Here is a 23,657-nt window from a genome sequence, read left to right on the forward strand (position 1 = left end):
CTCCGTGACTTTATTTAGGAGTTACTAACGAAAAACGCAGACCAATCAGAACGCGAATACTGTGGCTCGCGTTGAGCCAGGCGTTGGCATTGGCCGAGCCAGAATCTGTGCTCTGTAGCCGCGATTCGATTGATACGTGTCTTTTGGAGCCGCGGAGAACATTTTTGCAAAGGAAAAAGTTACTCGACAGTAGTTGGAAGGAAGTACATCATTTTTGGGACAGCATCTTTATTTATTCACTGATTCAAAAGTTATGGCATGTTTGATAGGTTCTGTTTGAAATGTGGATAATAGAACTTCTTTTCAAAACATTCGAATATCAGTTCTGATAGGATAGAGAAAGATTCTGGAAAGTAATAGTTTCAGCTTGAATAGAACCTGTGAAAAAATAAAAATTGATCTATTACCGAACCAGATATTTTGTTCGTCGACATTAAAAATTTACTATTGTACTATTGTTTTTAACAAAGTTGCCACTAGACTGCGGATCTTTGATTGAGTAGATGAAATTAAAAATGGTGTTACGTCTTAAATGAATGACATGATACATATCCATATTTAGATGACTCGTTGTTATACAGCAAGGGGTTAAAGAATCAAGTATACGTATGTGTAATACACATACACATTGTGTATACGTATATAACACATTCATACACTTAATAAGTTATGTATTATAAATCAGCCTCTATAAATCAATGATTTCTTGTTAAAATTTCTTCATAAATTTCGAACATCAACCCCGACCGTGAATAAACTATTCATTTCGAGTTAATCGTGATTTAATCCATTTTCGTCGAGGCGATTAATTAAAAGGGAAATTATTAGGCATCTTTTCGATGCGATGAATATACACAAGATCTCCATTAATACCCATTAGTGGAGTTGTAATTTGCAAAATGTTAATAGGTACAACATATTCACGAAGTTATGCGTATTTTATATTCGATTTCAATTCCGGATCATTTTTTCGCTTTTTTCGTAAATCGTTCCACGCGAAACGGTTGCATCGAATTACGTTCTTTTTTTTCGTTCTCTAAAAACACATCGTTTCGCGTAACGTCTCCTGACGATATTATAAATACCATTTAAGAGAACATCAGACCGTGTTTCTCAGTTGATCGCTGGGATCGCGGCGAGTTTCAAGATCAATCGCCGGGTATTCATTAAGACGTAAGGCATGCACGCCTACCGTGATTTTCGTGTCGTTTATTTCGCGTATGTGTGTCCCTTCGCGAAATTGCCGCTTGAAAACGGAGCGGACAGCGTCCTCGGGGAGACCGAAAGCGATCGTCGAATGTGTTCCTTAACGCGAACCTGAGTAAACGTGATACAATATCGGTAATGACAGCCATTAAGTATTTTACGATATAATGATAGCGGGAATATTGATCGGAATATACTCTCTGACCTCTGAATCTCGACTGCGTCGTCGCCATCGACGCCATCGTCGTCGTCGTCGTCGTCTCCGTCGTCTTGAACAAGATAATTGCCAATGAAAGAGCAACTATGTGTTCCGTGCAGTTCGTGTAACGTTTATTCGAGACGAAACCAGCCGATGGTAGACTTTGCATTCCATTTGCATATGATATTAACGAGGCACATAGCCGCGCGCCGATCGAACAAGCGGCTACAATCTGTTCTTTAACAATTATCGCGCTGCATTCGAAATACGAGAGCGTGATTGCAGTTTATGAGCGAATGACAGTTGCCACGGAAGTCGCGATGTCTGATATTAAAAATCATATTCCATCGAATTTAAAATGTACAAATACAGGGTGTTCGAAAATTGTTGTATTTCCTTGAAGAGGGCGATTCCTAGGGTCATTTGAAATAACTTTCTTCTTTACCGAAATGTTCTGCGCGGCTTCGTTACGGAGTTATTAACGAAAAACACCGACCAATCAAAGCGCGGCGATAGCAGACGGATTCCGGCTTGGCCAATGCCAACACCGTACTCGGTGCGACCTGTCGCAGAGGCGGAGTCTGTATGCTGTAGTCGCGCTCTCATTGGATCGTGTTTTTCGCTAATAACTCCTTAACGAAGCCGCATAAATCATATCAAAACTCAGGACAAATGTGAAGAAAAAAATTTTTTTTTAATGAAAAACTAAAATGTAGTAAAACTAATCCGGTATAATGGGTGTCTATATAATTGAACTGCATTTTAGATAAGTATTTCATTTTATTCTAATGTTTTTTGGTAAACATAATTCTGTAGCAATAACACATGAAAAGAGGAGTGCCTAAACACTTATGAGCGGTAGTGTATGTATTACCTTTGTTTTTGTAAGCTATCAAAAAATGACTTTTATTCTACATATCAAATTCAATAAAATAATGTTTCTTTTGCCTTTTATCACATGTGACCTTATTAGTTTAGCTACAGTTTAAAGAAAAATCCAATGAATTGAAGTTATGAATCTGATTTGAGGAAGAAATAAAGGGTCTGCGAAAGGACGCTCGAAAATGACCTGTGTTTCATTTTTTAACTACGTGCCTCCAGTTTGAAAAATCTGGAAAGAATTATATGTCAACAACCATAACGAGATGGTGAAACTGTAAAAATATAAACTCAGCATTTCATAACTTCTAGCAGAAATCGGCATTCCTTCCTCTGCTATAAACTATTTTGATAGCGTTCGTCTCGCTAACTAAGGTGTTCAACGTCATTCGTTATTTATTCTTATCTCTGCACGAAATGGATGACGCTACACATAATTGATAAAAGAATGAAGTGTATATATTTACATATTTATTTATAAGTGTATGTTTATTGAAATTTTCGGTTAAGTGTGCAGGTGAAACCCTTCGATTTCTTAATTTATTAGGCTACCGTCCGTTGATAGGTGCTCTCGTTTCCCGCGTATAATCGCGTGTATCAAGCGAACGGTCTGCAGGTCTCCAATTTATGTCAAGTGTCGTGTTCTCGCTAACAACCACAGAGACGTAGGACATTGCGAGAAGCGCGTAAGCGCCACGCTGTTGCTGCTGCCAGAGACGAATAAAATCCCAAGCCCCGAGGGATCAGGCATCGAGAAAGTGATAAAAGACCGGTGCCAATGCGACAGTGCAAAAATTCTCGTAAATTGTTCCTTATAAAAGAACGTGAAATTATTGCCGTCGTCTTCGTTCATTCCTGGTAGCGATTTCTCCTGTCCCCCTTCCCACACCCCCTTCTCAGTCTCTTGTTTTTTCTCTTTCCGTGGACCGCGTGCTGCGTGCTGCGGGCTCTTATTACGAAGATACGCGTATCAATGTACGTAAGTATATTCCCGCGTAAAGTTGCTCGTGCGGCCGAGAAGAAAAACGAGTTTATGCGTTTCTGACGTGTGAGTTATGTTTTTCTGCCTCCGAACCTTCCGAATCCGACACGCCGCTTCTCTTCGTATCGTATCCCGTTCGAGCTCGCTGTAATCGCGGCCAAATTGACGGGTAAGCTCAGTATCGAAATAGTAATAGCTAGATGCCACCGGTAATGAGTAGCAGAGACCGGGACTGCTTGCTTAATGAGCTTATATAACTATTGTACAGGGTGTATAAAAAGCAATGGTCATCCGTTCTACAGCTGAATCTAAATTTCTGAGAGAAGCTTGCCGCAAAATTGTCCATAACCAAGAAAATTGTTGTTAAAGTTCTTTTTTACATCAACACCTCTAGAACCTTCCACTCATCAGAAGAGAAAAAGTTTGGAAGAAGCCATATTTTTTACCCATGGTTTTATAATTCTTGTGTCGGAGAAAATTGCTATTATTTAATTTTGTTCATCATGTCGGAGGTATTAAACTGTTAATGTATGCTTGCGTATAATTGTATGTATAATGATTACGCAAATGTACTATATGAAGTGTTCACGAAGCTTTCACGCACTGTATCGCGCTTTACTGTGCATTGAAATCCTTGGGACACAGTTCACGAAGCATTGAAGTCTCCAATATGTGCATTATCGCACAGGTATTGAAATGTTAAGGATTCCAATCCTGAATTCATATTATGTGTACATCATTACACATATATTCTAATAAATCAAGCCTCTGTCTTGACATATTTTTATTTTATTTAGGTTTTATTTTTAAGTTTTCGTTCGGTGTTGCGTGCACATTAATTTGTTTATCGTCAGTTTTAATGAAGTATTTTGATCTACTTAATATCCACAAATTTTTAAATTGTTTAATTTTTCAAGTTTGCATTAGTTATTTTATAGAAAGACGTTTTCTTCAGCCTAAGAATGATTGACAAAGTAAGATCCAGTATTATTTTCTTGGTTCTTTCATTGATAAAAGTTTTTAGTGTTTCTCTTGAGGAAGTACACTTAAGCAAGTAAATGGTTGATCGTATGTTGTCACGTAACGGAAGGTAGTAGTAAGTAAGCAGTTAGCAAATTACTCACTTAAATGAAAATTAATATTTACTCACCACTGTGTCCTGGCGTGCGACGTTTGCATTGTACTTCAACAATAATTCAACTGCCTCCAAATGACCTTCCGAGGCTGCCTTCTGCAACGGTGTAACGCCAGTCTGAAATAAACAAATCAAATTTACTACCATCACATATATTTAAAATTAATCCTTCTATTGTATAAGATTAACACTAAACCTACCACGAAGGGTCAAAATGACCCATTTTAGATTTTTTATTTGACAATTACTGAAATTGTAAAGGTGTTTTCATGGGAGTTTATTGAATATATTTTTTGACTTCAGTATACATTATAGTAAAAATCGCACAAAATATAAATAAATTTAATCTTGTTATTTTTATAATACTATCAGAGTCACTTTTGATGGTCGGTAGGTTTAGTGTTAAAGTTATAATGAAATACACATTAAAGTTATAATGAAATGCACATTAATGGTATAATTACATGCTTAAGTATAAGATTGGAAACAAATATACATAACTTTCATATTAAAATGATTTCTTTAACGAATGCATTGGAGGTACTGTCAAGAATTCCGGCAACTTTCTAAAGCATAATTTATATTTTGCTGACTTCTTTTCACCTATAAATATTGCTAACACTAACGAAAACTATTTCTTTATTTGAAATATTGTAATACACGTTGAGCATATGTAAATCAACAATGTACCACTTTTTATTAAAGAATAATTATGTTTTCTCTTCAACATTGGTTTATAAAAATTTTGTTACTTGTCATACAATATTATACTTGCTTAACATATGAACCGAGTGATTTTCCAGTCATGAACATTTACAGAGACGTAATGTAAAACAAATAAGATTGACACTTCCGAAACAATCAACGTCAACACATTGCTGTTTATACTACAGTATAGTGAAAGAATTATTTGTTGAATTAAGAAGAAAGTGAAAAATATTTAACAAATGCTAGCGAACACGAATGACGAGTTAACTCGTCAATCCCAGTTAATACACAGAAACAAATGTTACATGTATGATCTTCGATTTCCAAGTCGCACATTGTTAAAATGAATTAACTGTTCAGTGGATAATATACAGTTGTCCTTAAAATTCGAATTTGACTACATTCCGATTAACTTGAAACAAAGTCGTATTATCTCGCGAGAAAGGCTATAAAAAGAAACAAAGAAATAAAGTGGTCAACCTAGGCGGTTCAATCCCATTAAGAGATAAAATAGTCGTAAACTTTAAAATCACTTCCACTTTTCCTACGGTCACAAATTAAGCAGTTCCATGGCGAGAAACCCATGCTATCTGTGTTGTTGCTCGGAGGGAATTAACACGACCGTATTTTGGAAGAAAGATTCACTAAAGATATAGAAGCTCTTAAATAGCCCTCGGGCAGGCAGTATACGCTTCAAACTAGAGGAAGCTGCCACGCATAAATCAGTCAAGCTGTCTCACTTGATCCTCTTTGTAGAACTCTATAGCGTCAGAGAGTGTATAAAAATGTACTGTTGTGCTTAAGGATATGTGTATAAGCCACCTTTCCAGACGAACAATAGCACAGGCATAATTCTAGCACATTCTAGCACTAATTCTAGCACACGCATAGCAGCAAAAATGTAATTTTTGATTGAATTATTAATTTTATAAAACATATTATATTTTTGGAAGCTCTCCTAGCAGACATGCTAGTCTTTCTACTGTCAGTAGAAAGAATTAGATGAATGTTATCAATAATGCAAAATAAAAATTGTCTGCATCGATTGCATGAATTATTTCTTCCCCTAATGATTTTGGTAAAGGAAAAATCATATATTGACATCTTCAATTTTTTAATTCATTAAACAATTTTCACTTTCATCTTCTCAATTTTGCTATAAATGCATAAAGATCCGCAGTCTAGTTATCAATATTTGGAGAACCGTCTAGTGCTGAAGTTATTAATACTCATCTGCAGGGAGATCCTAATTTTAAATATTCTTTTGTCGGTGTCCGCGCGGGTTTATGGGTTAGAGCCGTCATGCATCAAGGATGTTTCGTTTACAAGCGCTTCATGTTCTCGAGAGCCAATAAAAGTGTTGCGAAGCGCGCGTGAAAATGATCACGGATCGTGCATCAGTGTAGCATCCAGATCACAAACGGACAAATGACCGGGCAGACTATTTGATGTGGCGAGATACTACCGTCTTACAATCAGGACGACAACCACGACGAAGACGTATCAGGGCCTCACCAATAATTCCGACGCGGTAGGTACTCTGACGCATCTTCCATAAATCATGAAGGCATCGCTTCGAGCGAAACTTCGCTCCCCTTCACCGCGTGGCTACAGGTTTACAACGAGCAGCTGAGAATCATTGACAAGCTCTACATGAAAATCGCAGGTCTATCGCTGTAAATGGAAAACCGATTTTTTTTTCGTGAATCCGTGACGTGTGCACTCATGAATCATTCAAATTGCCCCTGAGTCTCTCTCGCTCTTTCTTAATGCAAAGAGCGATCTGTCTTCGACGAGGAGAAAACCCGCGACATTTCCTTTCCTAGGGTCCTTAACGCGTCCTGCTTTTACCTAATTATAATATACACGCTGCGCGAACTAGAAACCCAACGTGGAATGTACACTTCAGAATAATTACTTAATAATTATCGGTTTATGTTAGGTACACAAAAATTAATTCGTCGCTCTCACAGTTAATCGTTTGTAACTTTATTTTAACGCTAGAGCTGCCGAATCAGTCGAAATTTGTTTGCGCACCAGGGAAATTCGAGTTCGATTTGGTTTAGATCAGGGGTGATGAACTTGTCTGCTGGAAGCCAAAGAACCCCCACTACCAATGTGACGGTTCTCCCACTTCCGACCTGAGCCGTATGCCAAAGAGTGGGCATGATACCCCCCACCTCCGTTCAGCAGCCAAGTAGAGGGAGTAACTCTCCACACAACTGGCTCACGAGCCACCAGATTGAGACGTGCGTGTGTCCCAATGTCACGTGACTAATCAGGCACTGACAGAATGTGGATAACTCCCCCTCCCAATACGTCTTACTGGTAACCAATTTCTCTAAGGCTCTCTCATAAATATTGGGACACTGTATCAGTTGGAACAGTGCTTCTTTTTCCACATTAATGCACTGAAAATACGAGTAACATGGTTATCAACTTCATTTCTGTTTTTAAACAAACTTTTCATAAGCATTAGAAGCAACCGGTCCTGTTCAGTATAGCTGTGACAAGCAAAGACTAAAAGTATGTTCTACAAAGTTTCATTGTCTTTCAATGAAACTAAGAAATAAATACTCAATAAACGGATATAAGGCGTTTTGTTGTCATTTCAACACTTAGTTTTTAGAGTGTCTGCTGAATATATTGTCTTCAGAAAATTGACTATAACTTTTTATTCGTTAACACTATCATTATACTTCCTGCAGTCGAAATGAAGTTGGCAAGTACACCTTTCCAACGGTATACATTTTTTGCGTAATTCTCATCCTATGAAGTTTTATAGCTAAAAAATAGAACGTGCCCCAACCTTTACGGCTGTCCCTTACTGAAATTGTAAAAATTTTCGGACGAACTTCTTTATTGAACCACATACAACAAACAACTTATGTTAATAATTACAAATAGCGATTGTTTTGTTCAAACACTGAATGAACAATACGTTTCCACCAAATGTAAAAATCCGACGAATGTGATTAATGTGAACTGGTCCCGGCACTGACAAAGTCTGAAACGCTTCGCTATCGGGACCTCGTAGAAAAGATTCGTCGTAACAATGAGCAGTAAATTAAGATAGTTCACGGTGTGTTAAGAGTGCCACGATCCAGCAATTAACAAGCCGATAGCAGTGAACCGTCGAACGACGATGTTGCCGTGAACGGATTGGAATTATTGTTCATAGCGATTCGTGAACCAAGTGAATCCGTTTTTACAGTTTTAATCAATAGTTATGGCGTCGTCGATCATTAGCTTCATCTTCGGCGATGGTTGCGATGCAGGTGAGGCTGCAATAACTAGCCTCTGGTCATAATAAAATGGCCATTGCAGAAATGAAAGCCTCGGAACCGAATAATTATTAATTAAGCCGTGGTTAGTTTGCGGTCTAAGGGTCAGTCTCGGTTGAGATTCCATAGCTCGAAGAATTCCGGTTATATCCAGCTTCCCCGAGTTGACGGTTACGGTACACCTTGGAATGATAAATGTAAGATTATGTTTGAAAGCTTTACTTCCGTAGAAAATGATATTTCATTGACACATCGTCTACCGGTAATTAATTAATACCTTTTCAAAGCCTACAATTTAGTTATAATTAAGCTAAGGATTTATTTTAGTAAATTATTCAATTCTAACACTAATCTCAATCATGAATCGATAAATAATTGAGTAGTATCATCGAATCATTTAATTTGGTATTATTATTTTAAAAAGTACCACTAAGGTTTATACCACCAAACTTGGTCCTCGTTTCTGTTCCACGAAACAGTGAAAAAAAATTCGTATAACACATTTTAAGGTGTCCTCGCAAAGGGGATGCTTCGATCTTTAAATCTGTTGAAGATTCAGTCACGAAAAAATTTTTCAATGTTTTTACAGAGATTTCAATGTGTAGCATTTTCTTAGGAGAAATAAGTCATAGATTACTCATCTGCTGCATCGTGTAAAAATATCTTGAAGGAAAATGAATAATGGTGTTCGAAAGTAGATTCTCCAAGCTTTAAAATGAGCAAATTTATTGCTGTACGATTGTTTTTTACGAAATTACAACAGGTTAAATATCGCCAGTTTAAATACTTTTTGCATCCACTGTAGGAATGCAGTAAATCCCATTTAAAATCTTCATGGCAAGCCTCGTTCGGTGTTACGCGGCAAGCGGTTAGGATAGAAAGCTAGGAAAAGCTAAAATGGTTTTCGGATGGTATCACGTTTCCATATAAAACCAAAGAGTAAATTGTTTTACGGAAATCATAAACGTTTTGTCGTGTCCGGTTTTATAAGCGACAGGATGCTATGGACGACTTCAATCCCGTTGTAAAGTTACAGACGTTTACACGAAGGCGTCGATTTCACGCGACGTTAGCCCGGGTAACTACCGAGAACGAAATAACAAGGGTAACACATTGTGTGGACGAAAATCGTGTTAATACACGTGTTGATGTGCTTCCAACATCCCTTATCATGCTGAACAGCAAACAGCTTCACAATTAATTCCTCGACAGAATTATTAATCTTTGTGTGTTGAACTCATTCACTTGAAGGGTGTGTACCCATAAGTATTGCTTTATTTTTTCATGTTTTATCGACGAGGACGTCTAATTTCACGACATTCAGATTTCAATTGGCCTTCAAAATCAAGTGATTCGACACCATTAGATTCTCTTTGTGAGATTTTTTGAAAAGTCTATGCTAACAAGCCATAAACAATTAGCAACTTAAAGAAGAACATTGCAATTCGTGAAACGACACTAGCAACAAATATTCTGTTCCACGTATAATTGTAATAGATCATTCTTCCAATAACAAAAAAGCTTGAAAAATTCCAAGAGTTCCGAAAATATTTATTAAAACGGAAACATGTAGGCGTGTTATTTGGATAATCCTTTATCTCTGTTGGAACATCTTTCGTTATAATGCACTGTTGGCGAATTCATCGCTAACCGTTCTGCGCAGTGGGTAACGAAGCGTATAAGAGGCAGCCAATAAAGGGCTCACACCTTGTCCCTTCTTTTTCGCAGGAAACGGTCCCGTGTCAGCTGCAAGCCGGACACGCATAATCCGCAGGGTATTAGGCAAGCATCGGACCGGGTTTCTCCCTTCACTGTTAATCACTAAAAATGTGAGAATGGAAAGTAACGGTGATCGGTTCTCACTGATAAATTCTAATAAGATACGACCATTGATCGCGTATCAACTATCGGTTAAGGATAATATTTATTGATAGGCGTGTACATCAAGTCCTATACAGCTTGTGTAATTAAGTAGTATCCAGGCGCGTGTCGGCTCTAATAAACCGGATTTATCTCAAGTGTCACCTGTAGAATGTATATTAATGGAGGCTACCGGGAATCTAATGAAGCATAACGCTGACTATTCCAAAATTTGAGCTATTCAACAGCACGTACGCATATAATATGTATAATGACTAAACTGCGGGTCTTTGTGGGAAGCAGGAGTAAAATAAACAGTGATTTCAACCCTTAATGACTTAACTGCATTAAAAACAACATTACAATATTATTCAATTTTACTAATTTTTACTGTTTTATACAGGGTGGGGCAATAACTATTAAGCGACGGGTCCTACAGTTTTTATTAAGGTGGGTTTCGAACCACCTTGGGCACCACAGTTTAATAACCATAACCAATAACCATAGCACTTGAAGAAGCGACGTAAAACCAAAAAGAAAAAGGGGCAATAACTATGTCCACATTATTCATCCCATTACTTTCCTCGTGAATATTTACGAGACTGCGGATCTTTATGCATTTATGGCATCTGCAAAATTTTCAGAAAATGCTTCCATGTAAAATTCGATAGAATTTGGTACGATTTTTATTTATTCCAGATCTACAAGGGCTACTACTACTGAAAATAAGATTTCATTCAATTCCACTTTCCAATTTACCAAGAAAAATTGAAAATTGCATAAACATCCGCAGTCTAATAATTACTTACAAACTCAGAGAAATCTTCTCTAAATTAACAGTTCCTACTCAAATCGCACAGCTTGCACATCGAAGTCAAGCCTGTATTGAACGGCCATTTCTTATGACGTGCTGCTTATTCATTCCGCAAGATAGCAAACTCCGGTTTCAAGAAATAGTTATTTCGCGGAAGCTCGTCCCGGTTTTTGCTTGTTCTGAGGAAAGACAACTAGATCACAGGAATCATGATAACTAGGAAAATTGTAAAACTGGGCGCAGTTACGGTGTACAATCTGTTACTATCCATTCAGTATATCTGTTTTGACATTGCGGTACCGATCATTACCTGCAGGATAGGGGAGAGGTATAACAGCGGAGGTTTGCTATACTGGTTAGTGGATTCCACGGCAGGAAGTAATGATCTGTGACTGATTCGCGAAACCGACAGGAAGGCATTCCTCTTTTTCGAAAAAAAGGCTAACATTCCGTAAGCATTATGCGAAAAACACAAGAGGCATTATGGACACCTATCAATCAACTAGCTGCAAGCTGCCTGCATGATTCATGCGCTACGCAATCTTTGTATTAGTCGCTTCCGTATGAAAATCAGATGGACGAATTTTAACATCGAATCCAAATAGCTTCTCCTCGCAAGAACAATTGAATTTTCTTTCTTTTTCCTAATCACGCCCATCAATAACAATGTAACAGCAACTTTTGACAACTTGGTATATGTAATTTATTTTGTTCTCGTATCGTGCGAGCCATTTTGTTGTATAAACAACTCATAAGTAGTAAATAATAAATTGTGGATGTTTATGCAAACTAAAAATTGTCTGCATGAATTCTAAGAAACAGTAGCCAAATGAAAATTTAATTCTCTTTCCAATAATTCTTATAAGACAATCTTAATTTTACTTACTAAGCACACATCGGTATTCTGAAATTTTTTCAATCTTTTTATTGTTTTACATTTCACCTTTTTGTTATAAGTAAATATGATCGGCAGTGTAATAATAACTGAGAAATTATAGAGAAATAATAGAACCATCAGATCTATCGATGCCTACTTCATTATTTGCTTGGTAAAATGAAGACAGAATTCTATAAAGTAGTTTAGTGGCGTTGAGAAGGAGGAACAAGTGTTCGTATGTGTGCAACTAGGAATTTTATTTATATTCGTAAAATTCAAATATCTTGGTACAACGAAGCGATTGCCGTTATCAATGGTCTACTGATGTCTGTCTTTCTTTAAACTATAAATACATATTTTCCAAAACGCAGTTGTGAAATCGCTACAAGAAATATCTGAAATACTTTTCAATAACGTTCCCAAGACTATTATTTATCTGCTGCTAAGTAAAACTATGTGAACACCAATCAAAAATACTTGAAACCGATCAACTTTAGAAGCGAATAACTTCTGAACGTTTTCTCGTCAAAATCTACGCGATTGTATAAAAAAAAGTGTGAAACTTTTGGTCCTAAAAAGTGAAGTTCAACCGGACTAGGTTTTCTTCCGCGGAAATGGTTTCGCATGTATGGCATATAATGGCAATAGTGGCTTGGATAATGGCAATAAGATGTACCTATTGATTTCTTAGAGAAACACAATTTAATACATCACAAAAATTGTAGAATTTCTCGTAATTTTCGATTGTTCCAAGCTACGAAAACCCTGGAGGAGCTAAAGTCCTAAATAAAGATAATTGTTTCGAATCAAGTCATTACTGTCTTATCGAATCGATCTCCGTATTTCTTCGACGAGCTGTCGAAAATAAATTGTACCGAGCGTTCGCCGCTCCGAACAAAGCAGTTAATTTAGATTCCTGCGTCGCGGTTCGTCCGCCGTAAAAGATGTCGAAACGTCCGTGAACGGTCGCTGGTTCGCGCGCGCGCTTCAACGTTTACGTGATGGAAGCCCATACACCGGACTAGACCGCGTAATTGACGTAACAACGTGCATCATGAACTTTCGCATAGCCGCTGCCCGTTTTCCATTTATGGCGTTAACTAACGACGGGTGGCATAACGCGACCAGAAAGGCTGCCCTGGACATAGAGGAGCCAGCCCCCTGGCTGATACTACCCAGAGAGACCAGAGAGAGACCCGATTGCCCTGGTGAAAGCGGACCATTGTCTCTGCTCGCGGTCGTTTCGAGCGAACAAGTGTTTCCGCGCTCGCCACGACGCATCCGCTCTTTGTGATTTATTCGCGCTTTGTACGCCGCTGGGCCCTAGTATCGACCGCGATTAACCCCGCGCCGCGATAAATCTCTCCGACCGAGCGGAACGCTCCGCTTCTACCGCTTACTTACTCGCTGACCGGTCCCAATGACGACTTTTCAACCCTCTACTCGAGATCCAGAATGGAAATCGATCAGATGTCCAAAATAACCGCACTACTTGACTGACAGTGACTTCCTCGATAATATTTATCGACACTACCAGATCATTCAGGAAGTTCGTAGCCTAACAATGAAATGGCATGAAATAATCAGTCAAAATACATTTATTCTTCTCAGTATATTCTCCCTTGAGCTCAATACATTTATTAAGATGAAACTCGTACACTGGTGGCCTTAAATCTTTTTAATATTCCCTCTGTTTTAAATTGTACGTAACCATTTTTGTCATAAATGCATAAAATCCGCAGTCCATTTATTATATTTCGAATCACTTCCTTACACTGGAAATGTAGTTGCAGCAATTCGATAAGCTTAATACGTAGTTGTAGATCGTAACAACATTTTTAATTATTCTGCCGATATCTCTTATAATGAGAATGCGTGAAAATTATCTTATTAGCGTGGCAGGATGAAGTTATTATCGGCGCACGAGAAGAAGACTACTAAATAATATATTTCTATGAAATAAATGTTGTGCGGGTGCGTGCAGAACGTTCACAGAAATACGCTCTCCCACGCACGATCGACGAGTATCCGGAGGAGTGTTTAATGTATTCACCCCTCTTTCCAGAAGAGTCAGCCGAGGCATGCTAATTGCCTTTTGGACAATAGTGGGATACCACGTTGGCATGCGATCCTCTGAGCACGTTCTACCTAACATCGGGAATAATTTCATTTCGTTCCAACCACGTGTGATTGTGACTTTTCTTGTGGCAACATATTCATACAGCAGATGTCAATTGCGAAAATGAGACATTTGTGTAAAACGAAAGAAAAGAAATGGAAATTGATTTTCTTTCAGTCGATTTGGAGTACTCTTGTATTTTCAATTGAAAATTATATAAAATATTTCAGTACGTTTCTACTAATACACAATAAATTACATGCAATTATTGTAAAGACTGTTATTAATTCGTATTGTTCCATTACAAGTGTTACATTTATCTTGATTTTCAGATTGTTGATTATATCGTATATTAATATGATTAAATGAGTTAAATTAAATGCAATTATGTCGTAAAAATTGCACTAATTGTATAAAATGTTTTGAATTTGTTATCATTGTATTGTTGTAGTTTGTGATTTATACACACTTTATTGTCTCATACTTTCGATACGCGTGCATTTATAAATAAAAGTATAAACGAATAATTCTCAAATAGATCCTAAAAACTTGTCACAGGGTCTAAATTAAATTAAAAAGTACTTACGGTGTATAAAAATTGCTTACCGATATGAAAATGTGACATGAGGTTGAAAATATTATTGAATACAGTGAACTGCATTAATTTTCAACTTATGAATTGTTCCAACAGAACTTGATCACTTATGTCTACATCTCTATGAAAAAAAATGTATAAAACATATTTGAATGACATTCAGTGTCTAGTGGTACACCCTGTATACTTCGTATCGAGGAGGATTGTTGTTGATCGATACACGTCGGTGAGTGCGTGTGTAAGTAATACTGATGTCGGTCAAACCCGTTTCCTGTGAATTCTTACCGATTAAAACAGTGTGAGCGGAACTTGTCTCCACGATTTCAATGTGTAACTTCAGCTTACGTTTTTATCTATTTATGCTGGTATGATAGTGGTATACAGGGTGTCAGACATTGGCATTGGCCAAGCTCTGATTGATCCATGTTTGTCGTTAATATCTCCGTAACAAAGCCGGAAAGAACATTTTCGCGAAGGAAAAAGTTACGTGATATGACCTCAGGAATTAGCTCTTTCAAGCAAGAACAATATTTCTGGAATACCCTGTATAATAAACTTGTAGATTATAATAGTGCTACTTGTAATTAAAACACTTCATAACCACTTCATAAAATTTTCATCCCGATATGCAAGATACAAATGACTAATTTGATCTTGATGATTAGTAAACTGTGTTGAGTTGATGATTAATAGAATATGTCTAAAATACAAAAGAACGTGAATATTCATAAAAATTAATATGGTTATTATTTTATTTCTAACGCAGGCAACTCTGTAACGAATGAAAGAAAGTTCATCGATATTGAAAGAGCCGTCGATCGTTGCAAAAAATACTAAATGGCATTCAACGGATAGCATTGTAACATGGTTAAATAAATATCCAACCGTTAAATTGACATTCTGAATATGTGAATACTTGAAATTCGGACAAGCAGGCGTTCATTCAGACTTTTATCGTGAAGATAAAGGCGAAAGATCGCGAAACTCGGCACTGCTCTTCGTGAAACACGAAGAGGGAAAGTTTTCAGGGACCGAGGAAGAAAGAGAAAAGACAAACGACAACGTAACATTTGTCTAACTAACAAGCTACACACCGAGGCGGGAACTGTTAAATCATCCTGTATCAGTATATTTACCGAAGGATAAAACGTCCGTGGTCTTCTGAATTTATAGCGCGGCCTTGATTTATCTCGCGAGAGGATCCCTGTTAGCCGTTTCGTGTGCGGGTTGCAACGGAAGAAATCGCAACGAGCAACACAGACACCGGGTCTGCGTATTTATCGTCGATCAAACCGCGTATATCTGAATGCAAAATTGTTTTTACCGAGACGATCGGTGTCCGCCTAACTGCGATCGGAGGTAATGTTGGCCGCTGGGGGCGTCGGCGTCGGCGTCGAATCTTTAAGCGTTAATTACCGTCTGTCTAGAGCTTAGTCGTTAGTTTCATTAAGCCCCGCTCGAACTGCGAACGAAACGAACGCGATTATATCTGAGCTTGAGAGGCAAAAAGGGTGCAGCTCAGACTTTTTAAGGAATATCGGTTCGAATATTAATGGAGACGCGGAGTATACAGGGTGGTACAATAGCTTTCACCGCCTTCGATACTTCCGATATATCTAACCATATGGAAAAATTATATTATACAAGCAGAAATATTGCGAAGCACACGTTTTTTATTATGGGTGGAGGTATTTCGGAGATTTCAGGGTCACCTTTGTATGCCCCAAGTTTAGTAGTTAACGAGATATTATCGAAATAATTTTTCCAATACGTATACATACTCAAATAATTTTATTTTAATTTAAATCATATATATGATTTTGATTAATAGCAGAGAAACAAATATTAAAGAATATTCATTTATTGATAAAGAGCACGTGTTGTTTTGTACCACAAGAAAGGAATAATGGAACTACCTTTTAGCAACATATGCATAAAAATAATTTAACATTTTAAATTACTGAATTAAAGGAAAACTTCTATAATTTAACATTTTAAATGACCAGTAAAAGTGTTTTAATGAATTGGTATCGTAGTTATGCTACAGTAGAATATTATAAAAACAAGAATTAATTAGTGAACTTTATTTTTATGCAACAGAAACGTCAATTTTTATTATTGGAGCAGAATCGGAAGGTGGAAGATATAATGAGATGAACAATCTTCGTATGTAGTAAGTTTACGATGACTTTCAAACGCCCATGTGCGTCCACCGCATTAAACAAGTATTCCAGTGATTGCTTATGTATGATCGCATCGCAGAAGCAATAAGAATACGATGGCAATATTGCAATTAATTTTAAACTCTTGAAATTCCGAAATTCACATTTATATTGTTAATATCAAGGAAAAATGGTAACAAGAAAGTTGCAATTAGAACGTGTATTACGAGTAATTTCATATTTTACAAAAATTATAATTTTTATCGATACTAATGATATTTCATATTAATAATTCATAATGGAGTTTCGGAACACTAGGATTGAAACAAATAAATGTCAATTAATTCAGTTTGAAAGACATTCAGTGTCGAACTGTACGAAGGGTTTAAGCTTTGGGGTAGCTACCCTTAACAGACCGTGTGGCCCAACGGATAAGGCGTCGGACTTCGGATCCGAAGACTGCAGGTTCGAATCCTGTCACGGTCGAAATCCTTTTTTTTTGGTTTCTTCTTCTCTACAATAATATAACTATAATATCACACGGGATATAGTAATAACCGAGGGCTAATAAGCATATGTAAGTGTCAAAAATCTTTATTGTATGTCATTATTACGAAAAATAATATTAAATGTCCATTAAAATCTTAATTGTAGTTAAATTACTTGCAAATAAATATCCATGCATTAATTAGTATTATATAATCCATTCATTATCACTTTATCGTAAGCAAAATAAGCTTTACTGTCGTGGTAATGGTTGTTTCTTCAGCAAGTTTTATGTCTCATAGGGTATTGTAATAATTTAGAAAAGGGCTAGTTAGAAAAGAGCCTAGTCGAATAGATTATGTACCCTTCTAACCACGAAACACGATAACGGTAAGGAAAATGTCTCTTGTGGGCGGTGATAAGCTTTGTCACAATTCAAGTGAGTGAAGGGAGTTTTAGTAAATTAATGATTATTGTTAACCTTACATAAATGTTAATTATGATTATGTTAAAAATGTATCGTATAACGTATTGGCACAAAACAATACAAAATTGTAAGGTTCTGGCTAAAAAAATATACATAGGTATACTACCATTAATAGACAAGGGACATATTGTTTTCACAAAATAGCAGTGACTTATTGGGATTCACAAATAAAATATGCGCCTGTATAAATACCAATTATCTCATAAAACACTGCTCCGAATTGTGAGAGTTCCGTAGTAAGAGCTTGCTTTACATTTTATTTGTACTCTTAGTTTTTTATTTATTATTAGTTTGATCCATTTGTGCATATTTTTACACGAAAAGGAAATGTATTTTATTTTGACATGGTTGTTTTTATATAAATTTTTGTGTTTCACAGGATCTTAAGGATTTTACGGGATCAACCAATACCTGCATACATACTAATTTAAATGTAATATCTAAGCTACATGTGTAACAATATTGTATCTGCTAAATAAACCATTTATCTAATCCAAATAAACAAATTCAAATGTAGGTATCCAAATACTATTTATAATACAGGGTCTTCCATTAAGAAGTGTTATTTTAAATATTTTTCACAATTTAAAATTTCTTTTACAATTTTACCAACCACTTATCAAAGTGCGACAACTCTAATCGTCATAAATAAAAAATAGCGCGAAATTTAAAATGACATCTCTTAATGGAAGACCCTTTATAATATAAATAATACAATATTATTACGTGTATGCAAAGGTCTTTTCCCAATCACCTTTATTTAGATACATTGACACCGAACAAACATTTGCACAAAAAGGCGAAAGATTTATAATTATAAGTCGGTATGGTTGAACAATTGATAAAGACTACAACTTTTGCATACACCCGATATTAGTGGCAATAGTTTTTTGCATTTTATATCGAACAAATTGATTTTTCTATGAAGAATGATCGGCAAAGTGATGTGATCATAGCGGCCGAAAGTGGTGTAAATGGGACCGGGCGCAATTACCAACGTATACTGGTAATTACGTTTGTTACACACGTGGAAACGGGACCCGCTGGCATAGGTAGCGGCGGCGTGCAACTCGTTTAAAACGGACACCGCAAAGGTTGCGCGAACACTCTATAATTCACTGCGCATACGCTCGGTATCGACCTACGATAGTGTCGTCGGTTAATTTGTTGCTTTCACGACTGGCCACGCTCGCCAGGCGCCGATACAGCGGAGAAAATAAAATTATCCGCGTTAAGTAGGCGTTGCGATGCACGCGCACGATGAACGAAGAACGAGAAATAGACAAAGAGAAGAAAGAGGATAGCGTGAACGGTCGATAGGGGTTGCTTGGTCGAGGACAAGGAAGAACAATGCTTGGCGGCCAAACTAGAAGAGGGGAAACTATGGATTTCTTGTACAAAGATGTCATCTTGTGATTAGAGTGATTAGACATATCATGATTAGAATGCGAAGTTTTAAAATAATATGAAATAGATTTAGAGATTGTCACAATGCTTTTGTATTGTTTTCATTATAATATAACGCGCAGATTACTCACGATTCAATTAAAATGGAACATCCCCCATTTTACAAAATACTAACTGGTTGATAACCTCGTTTTGATAAAAATGTTCTAAAATTCAGTCTGATTGTAAGAATCAGAAGTTACATGAAAATGTCCTTTTTCTTTGAATAATGTTATTAAGTCGAAAATAACGTAAGGGTGTTCTTAAATACTTTTAATGTTTTCATAGTTTTGTATTTCACCTATTCATTTTTCTCATCAGTACATGAAACCATCTTGCCAGCTTCACAGAAAGACTGAACAGTTATTCTGATTTAAAGGGCGTGTGAACAATTTTGCTAGCACGCGAGTTAGCACTAAACATTGGTATATACCATTATACAAAATATTGTTTAGATTATTCACCCTTCGCACTCCGAATTATTTTTCAATTTTGTTGCCAACAACCTCCTACTATTTGAAGTGTTTTGTTTGAAATTGACTTCCTAATTTAACGTTGAAATGAACTTGATTTAAAAGTAAAATTAAATTAAATCTAAATTAAATCTAAATAAAAATCTAAATTAAAATTGAACATAGGATATTGACACTAAACGTACCGAGCTATAAAAGCAACAAGCACGTGGTTGCCTTATAAAAATGACAAGAATTAATTTATTTATAGACTTTGCGCGGTTCTTATTATAATATGTGCTCTAATAAAGATATTTATTAAATCATTTCTTATGAAAGCATCTTTATAATTTCATTAATTGCGAAATAAAAAAAATCTAGAACCGGCCATTTGACCGGTCGTGGTACGTTTAGTGTTAAGGTTTAGCTTTCTACCTCAAAGTTTTATACATAATAAAGCTATAGACTGTAGCGTTTTTGATCGAAACCGTTTTATAAGAGTCGCATTCTAAAATCGGACATTTCATATGCAACAACCTAATAGAATGGAATTATTCTGGCTAGGAAGAAATGTTTAATTTTCAGGTTAAAGTAGCTCACAGAGAATAGAATGGAATCGAGAAATATGAAACGCAGAATGAGAAAGGAGATGCGAATGGCGTAAGCATCGGAAGAAAGAGAGAGGACGCCAGAGTCTAGTTGACCCATGACCGGAAGTCGTACGTGCAGACTTCGGCGCTAGAGAAGGGCGCATATCCGTTCGCGAAGGATGGACCAAAGCGGGGGGAAGAAAACGGAGAATCACTATAAATCAATACGTAGGCGTTACACTCGCATCTTGCATCGGGGTTCCTCTCCGATTGTTTACATATACTTTGTGGCAAATAATTGATTTAACCGCAGGCCGTCGAAATATTTCGAGGAATTATGATCGACCACAAATTCGTGCTAGTGTAATTTGTGGTGGCCGAATTCATATTTCGATGATGTTTAACATCGACAACAGCAGAAAATTATGTGCCTAATATTTTAGTTATTCTGAGATTTAAATTCTTATAATTCTTATAACAAATTGGTTGAAAAATTCGCAGTTAAATTACTGCGATGCTGGAACTGTTATTGGATGATTGGTTCTTTGTGTGACAAATAAACTAAGTAAATAAGAATAAATCTCTTTATTTAAGCATCTATTGTAGAGTGAAAATCGGGGATAATCTAAATGAATTCAATGTTGTTGTTCTTATAAAATAACACTTACTTAGTAGAACGTTTTGAAGAAGAATCTAAGAAGGTAGTGGAACATTATTAAAACTGTTATGAGGTTGACAGAGTAATTGTGTAAACCATGAGCGTAATTCAAGATAAAATGTATGAAATATGTATAATCCAGGAAATTGACGAAGCATAAATGACAGGGCAACTTGTCTTCCTTAGTGGATGCCATAAAGCATATTTACGTTAAACTTTTCTCTAGTGATATAACTTTGTATGAAAGGGCAAACTTGTTTAAAAAATGTTCAGCTTAATGCCATGTTGTGAAAAGTACATACTGTCAACTGAAATCAGTATTTAACGATGTATGTGTGCATGTACGAGTCCTTTCTCTTGTCATTACATGAGCATGTATTTTATCATAAAGAGGAGTACATTTCCAGTTAAATAAATAATTATCTTTCCCATAATTCCTTCTTACATCTGGTTAGAACTTCATTTATCTGACTTATCCGTTTCTAATAATGAAAGAATTGGTCTGTGAACCGCATGCAAACTAATCATTATTACTGCTCGATACTTTCATAATTGGAAATGAGAATTGCATTTTATTAGAGTATTATCTTAATAGAGAGAACTCTGCCCTCGTGAAGAGAGCAGGTCGGTTGCACTAAGAGCGGACCTAGACTGCGGATCTTTATGCAATTATGGATCTTGAAAATTTTCAAAAAATTCTAGGATATAAAATATGACAGAATTTAGTAGGATTTTAATTGATTTCAGATCTAGAAAGGCTACTACCGCGGAAAATAAGGTTTTATTCGATTCGAGTTTCTTAAAAGTCGTCTACAAAAATTGCAAATTGCATAACATCCGCATTCTAAGCGTTCTTAACCTTGCTTTAAATGTAAATATCACTTCGATGTAAATATGAAGGTTAATTACTAAATTCTTATGTAAAATAAAAATTGTCTAGCCGAATTACAACGAATAGGAATAAGATGAAAATTTTCAACTCTTCAATTGTCAACTCGGCAACCTCAACAATTCCATAAAATCAAAGAACCTTATTTAATATGAAATGAATATATTATCGAGCAAAATTCATTTACAAAAGACAAATAATTCCATGTTTCATTTCTGGGAGGTTATACACTCGAAATGTTAATACGTTTAATAAATTGAAACTAATATAACACTAATCTAGCATTCATTTGATTTGATTAGTGTCTTGTATCTCACCTGTTCACTTTAGTCACAAGTGCATAAAATCCGCAGTTCTCGATAACTAAATTAATGGCACGAGGCTTCTCGCTCAATAAAATGAAAACTTATACAAGATTGCAATGTATAAGAGCCGCCTAGCTCTCCTTTCAACTCCAATTAAATTCTGTTTACGTAGTTTTGGTGATTTGTGCGGTCTATAATTTCTTGGGCATTCATAATATCCGGAAGAAGCGTCAGCGTTCACAGGATGCGCGTGTCTTCGGCGCAATGGGAAATTTATTAAACCGCAAGGCAGTAATTTATTATTTCATTTATTACATTTTGTGGTGTTTAACGTTTAATAGTTCGTTTCTCCAACGGCGTTAAATCACTCAATACCGGAAGAATCGCCGGTAGAGATCGCTTCATCTGCCGCGTCGCGTCGCGTCGTCCGCGGACTCGGGTAAATCGTGCTTAGGAGCCGCGATTACGAATTGATTTACTGTGTAAAAGGCTTTTCCCGGCGCGCACTTTCATGTCGCACAGATCGGAATGATCTGTTGTCGCATCCCTGACAGCCGATATATTACCGTCGCGCAACGATTAATAACACCGTGGCCAACAACATTATTACACACTTACGTTTACTCGGGCTTCTCAATGCCTCTACACTCGTTCTATTGGTAAATGCCATTTAGCAGATGCCCAAACTGATTCTTGTCGTGCAAACCTCTATGGAACTTCAAACGTGTTATCCGCGAACCATCATTCAATCCTTATTTGTTCTTGCTGACATCCATGAATCGCCTATGCCACGTAGAGTTATGGTTACTGACATACTGTAGCAATTTAATTTGTTGAACAGGAAGAAGAGAGACTCTTCTCGACCTCCGCATTGATCTTCCGCTCGAATATTCTCAGAGTTTTTGGGGTGTTACAACTTATAGGACAAAATTTTTGTTTGCAGAATATACAGTGGGTGTACAAAGTATTCGTACACCTTTTAACACCTAATAACTTTTTTATAATTGTACCAAACGACTTGATTTTTTATAATCAATTAGAAGCATTGGTTTACGAAATGATATGCAAAAAAGATTTTCCAAACATTATAATGTACAAGGTTACATGCAAGAATAAAAATCATTTACGACTGTCCCTTACCATAATCTTATTGCACACCAGCAGATTGATTAACATAAAATCCGTAGTACTATGAGAATAAGCTTCTTCTGATCATGAATAATAAAAATGAACAACGGGGAAAACAGTTCAGTCTCGTGCCTGCAAGCTAACTAAACGAATAAAACGATTCCATCCGGTTTGCCATTGGATTGACGGCAAAACCACGTTTAGCGCACGATGACCGGTTGGATCGCGCGCGATTTCCACAAAATCGAAATCGCGTCCGATAGATCGCGGCCACGAACGAGGAAGTCCATATTCACGAGAGAAGAAACGTGTACGTGAGCTGAAAGGGAATACACCTGGGTGGGAGTCAGCTGAAGTGATCCTTCGGCCCCGGTGCGGAACGCGGCGATGCGTCCG

The 23,657-nt window shown here is 36.7% G+C and overlaps 1 protein-coding gene and 1 non-coding gene across 8 annotated transcripts in view; one reads left to right on the forward strand and one right to left on the reverse strand.

Annotated features, from left to right (window-relative positions):
• Positions 1–23,657, reverse strand: part of Dgo (ankyrin repeat domain containing protein 6 diego) — a 247,712-nt gene that overhangs the window by 98,785 nt on the left and 125,270 nt on the right. For all 7 annotated transcript variants that reach the window (XM_076421993.1, XM_076421994.1, XM_076421992.1 and 4 more), the window contains exon 5: positions 4,417–4,518. In XM_076421993.1, coding sequence (XP_076278108.1) covers positions 4,417–4,518 — 102 coding nt within the window. The remainder of the gene's footprint in view (positions 1–4,416; positions 4,519–23,657) is intronic.
• Positions 17,234–17,306, forward strand: Trnar-ucg (transfer RNA arginine (anticodon UCG)). The gene has a single exon. It is a non-coding gene; the product is annotated as a tRNA-Arg (tRNA).

The sequence above is a fragment of the Lasioglossum baleicum genome, chromosome 4, assembly GCF_051020765.1.
Source record: "Lasioglossum baleicum chromosome 4, iyLasBale1, whole genome shotgun sequence".
In the NCBI taxonomy this organism is placed as follows: Eukaryota; Metazoa; Arthropoda; class Insecta; order Hymenoptera; family Halictidae; genus Lasioglossum; species Lasioglossum baleicum.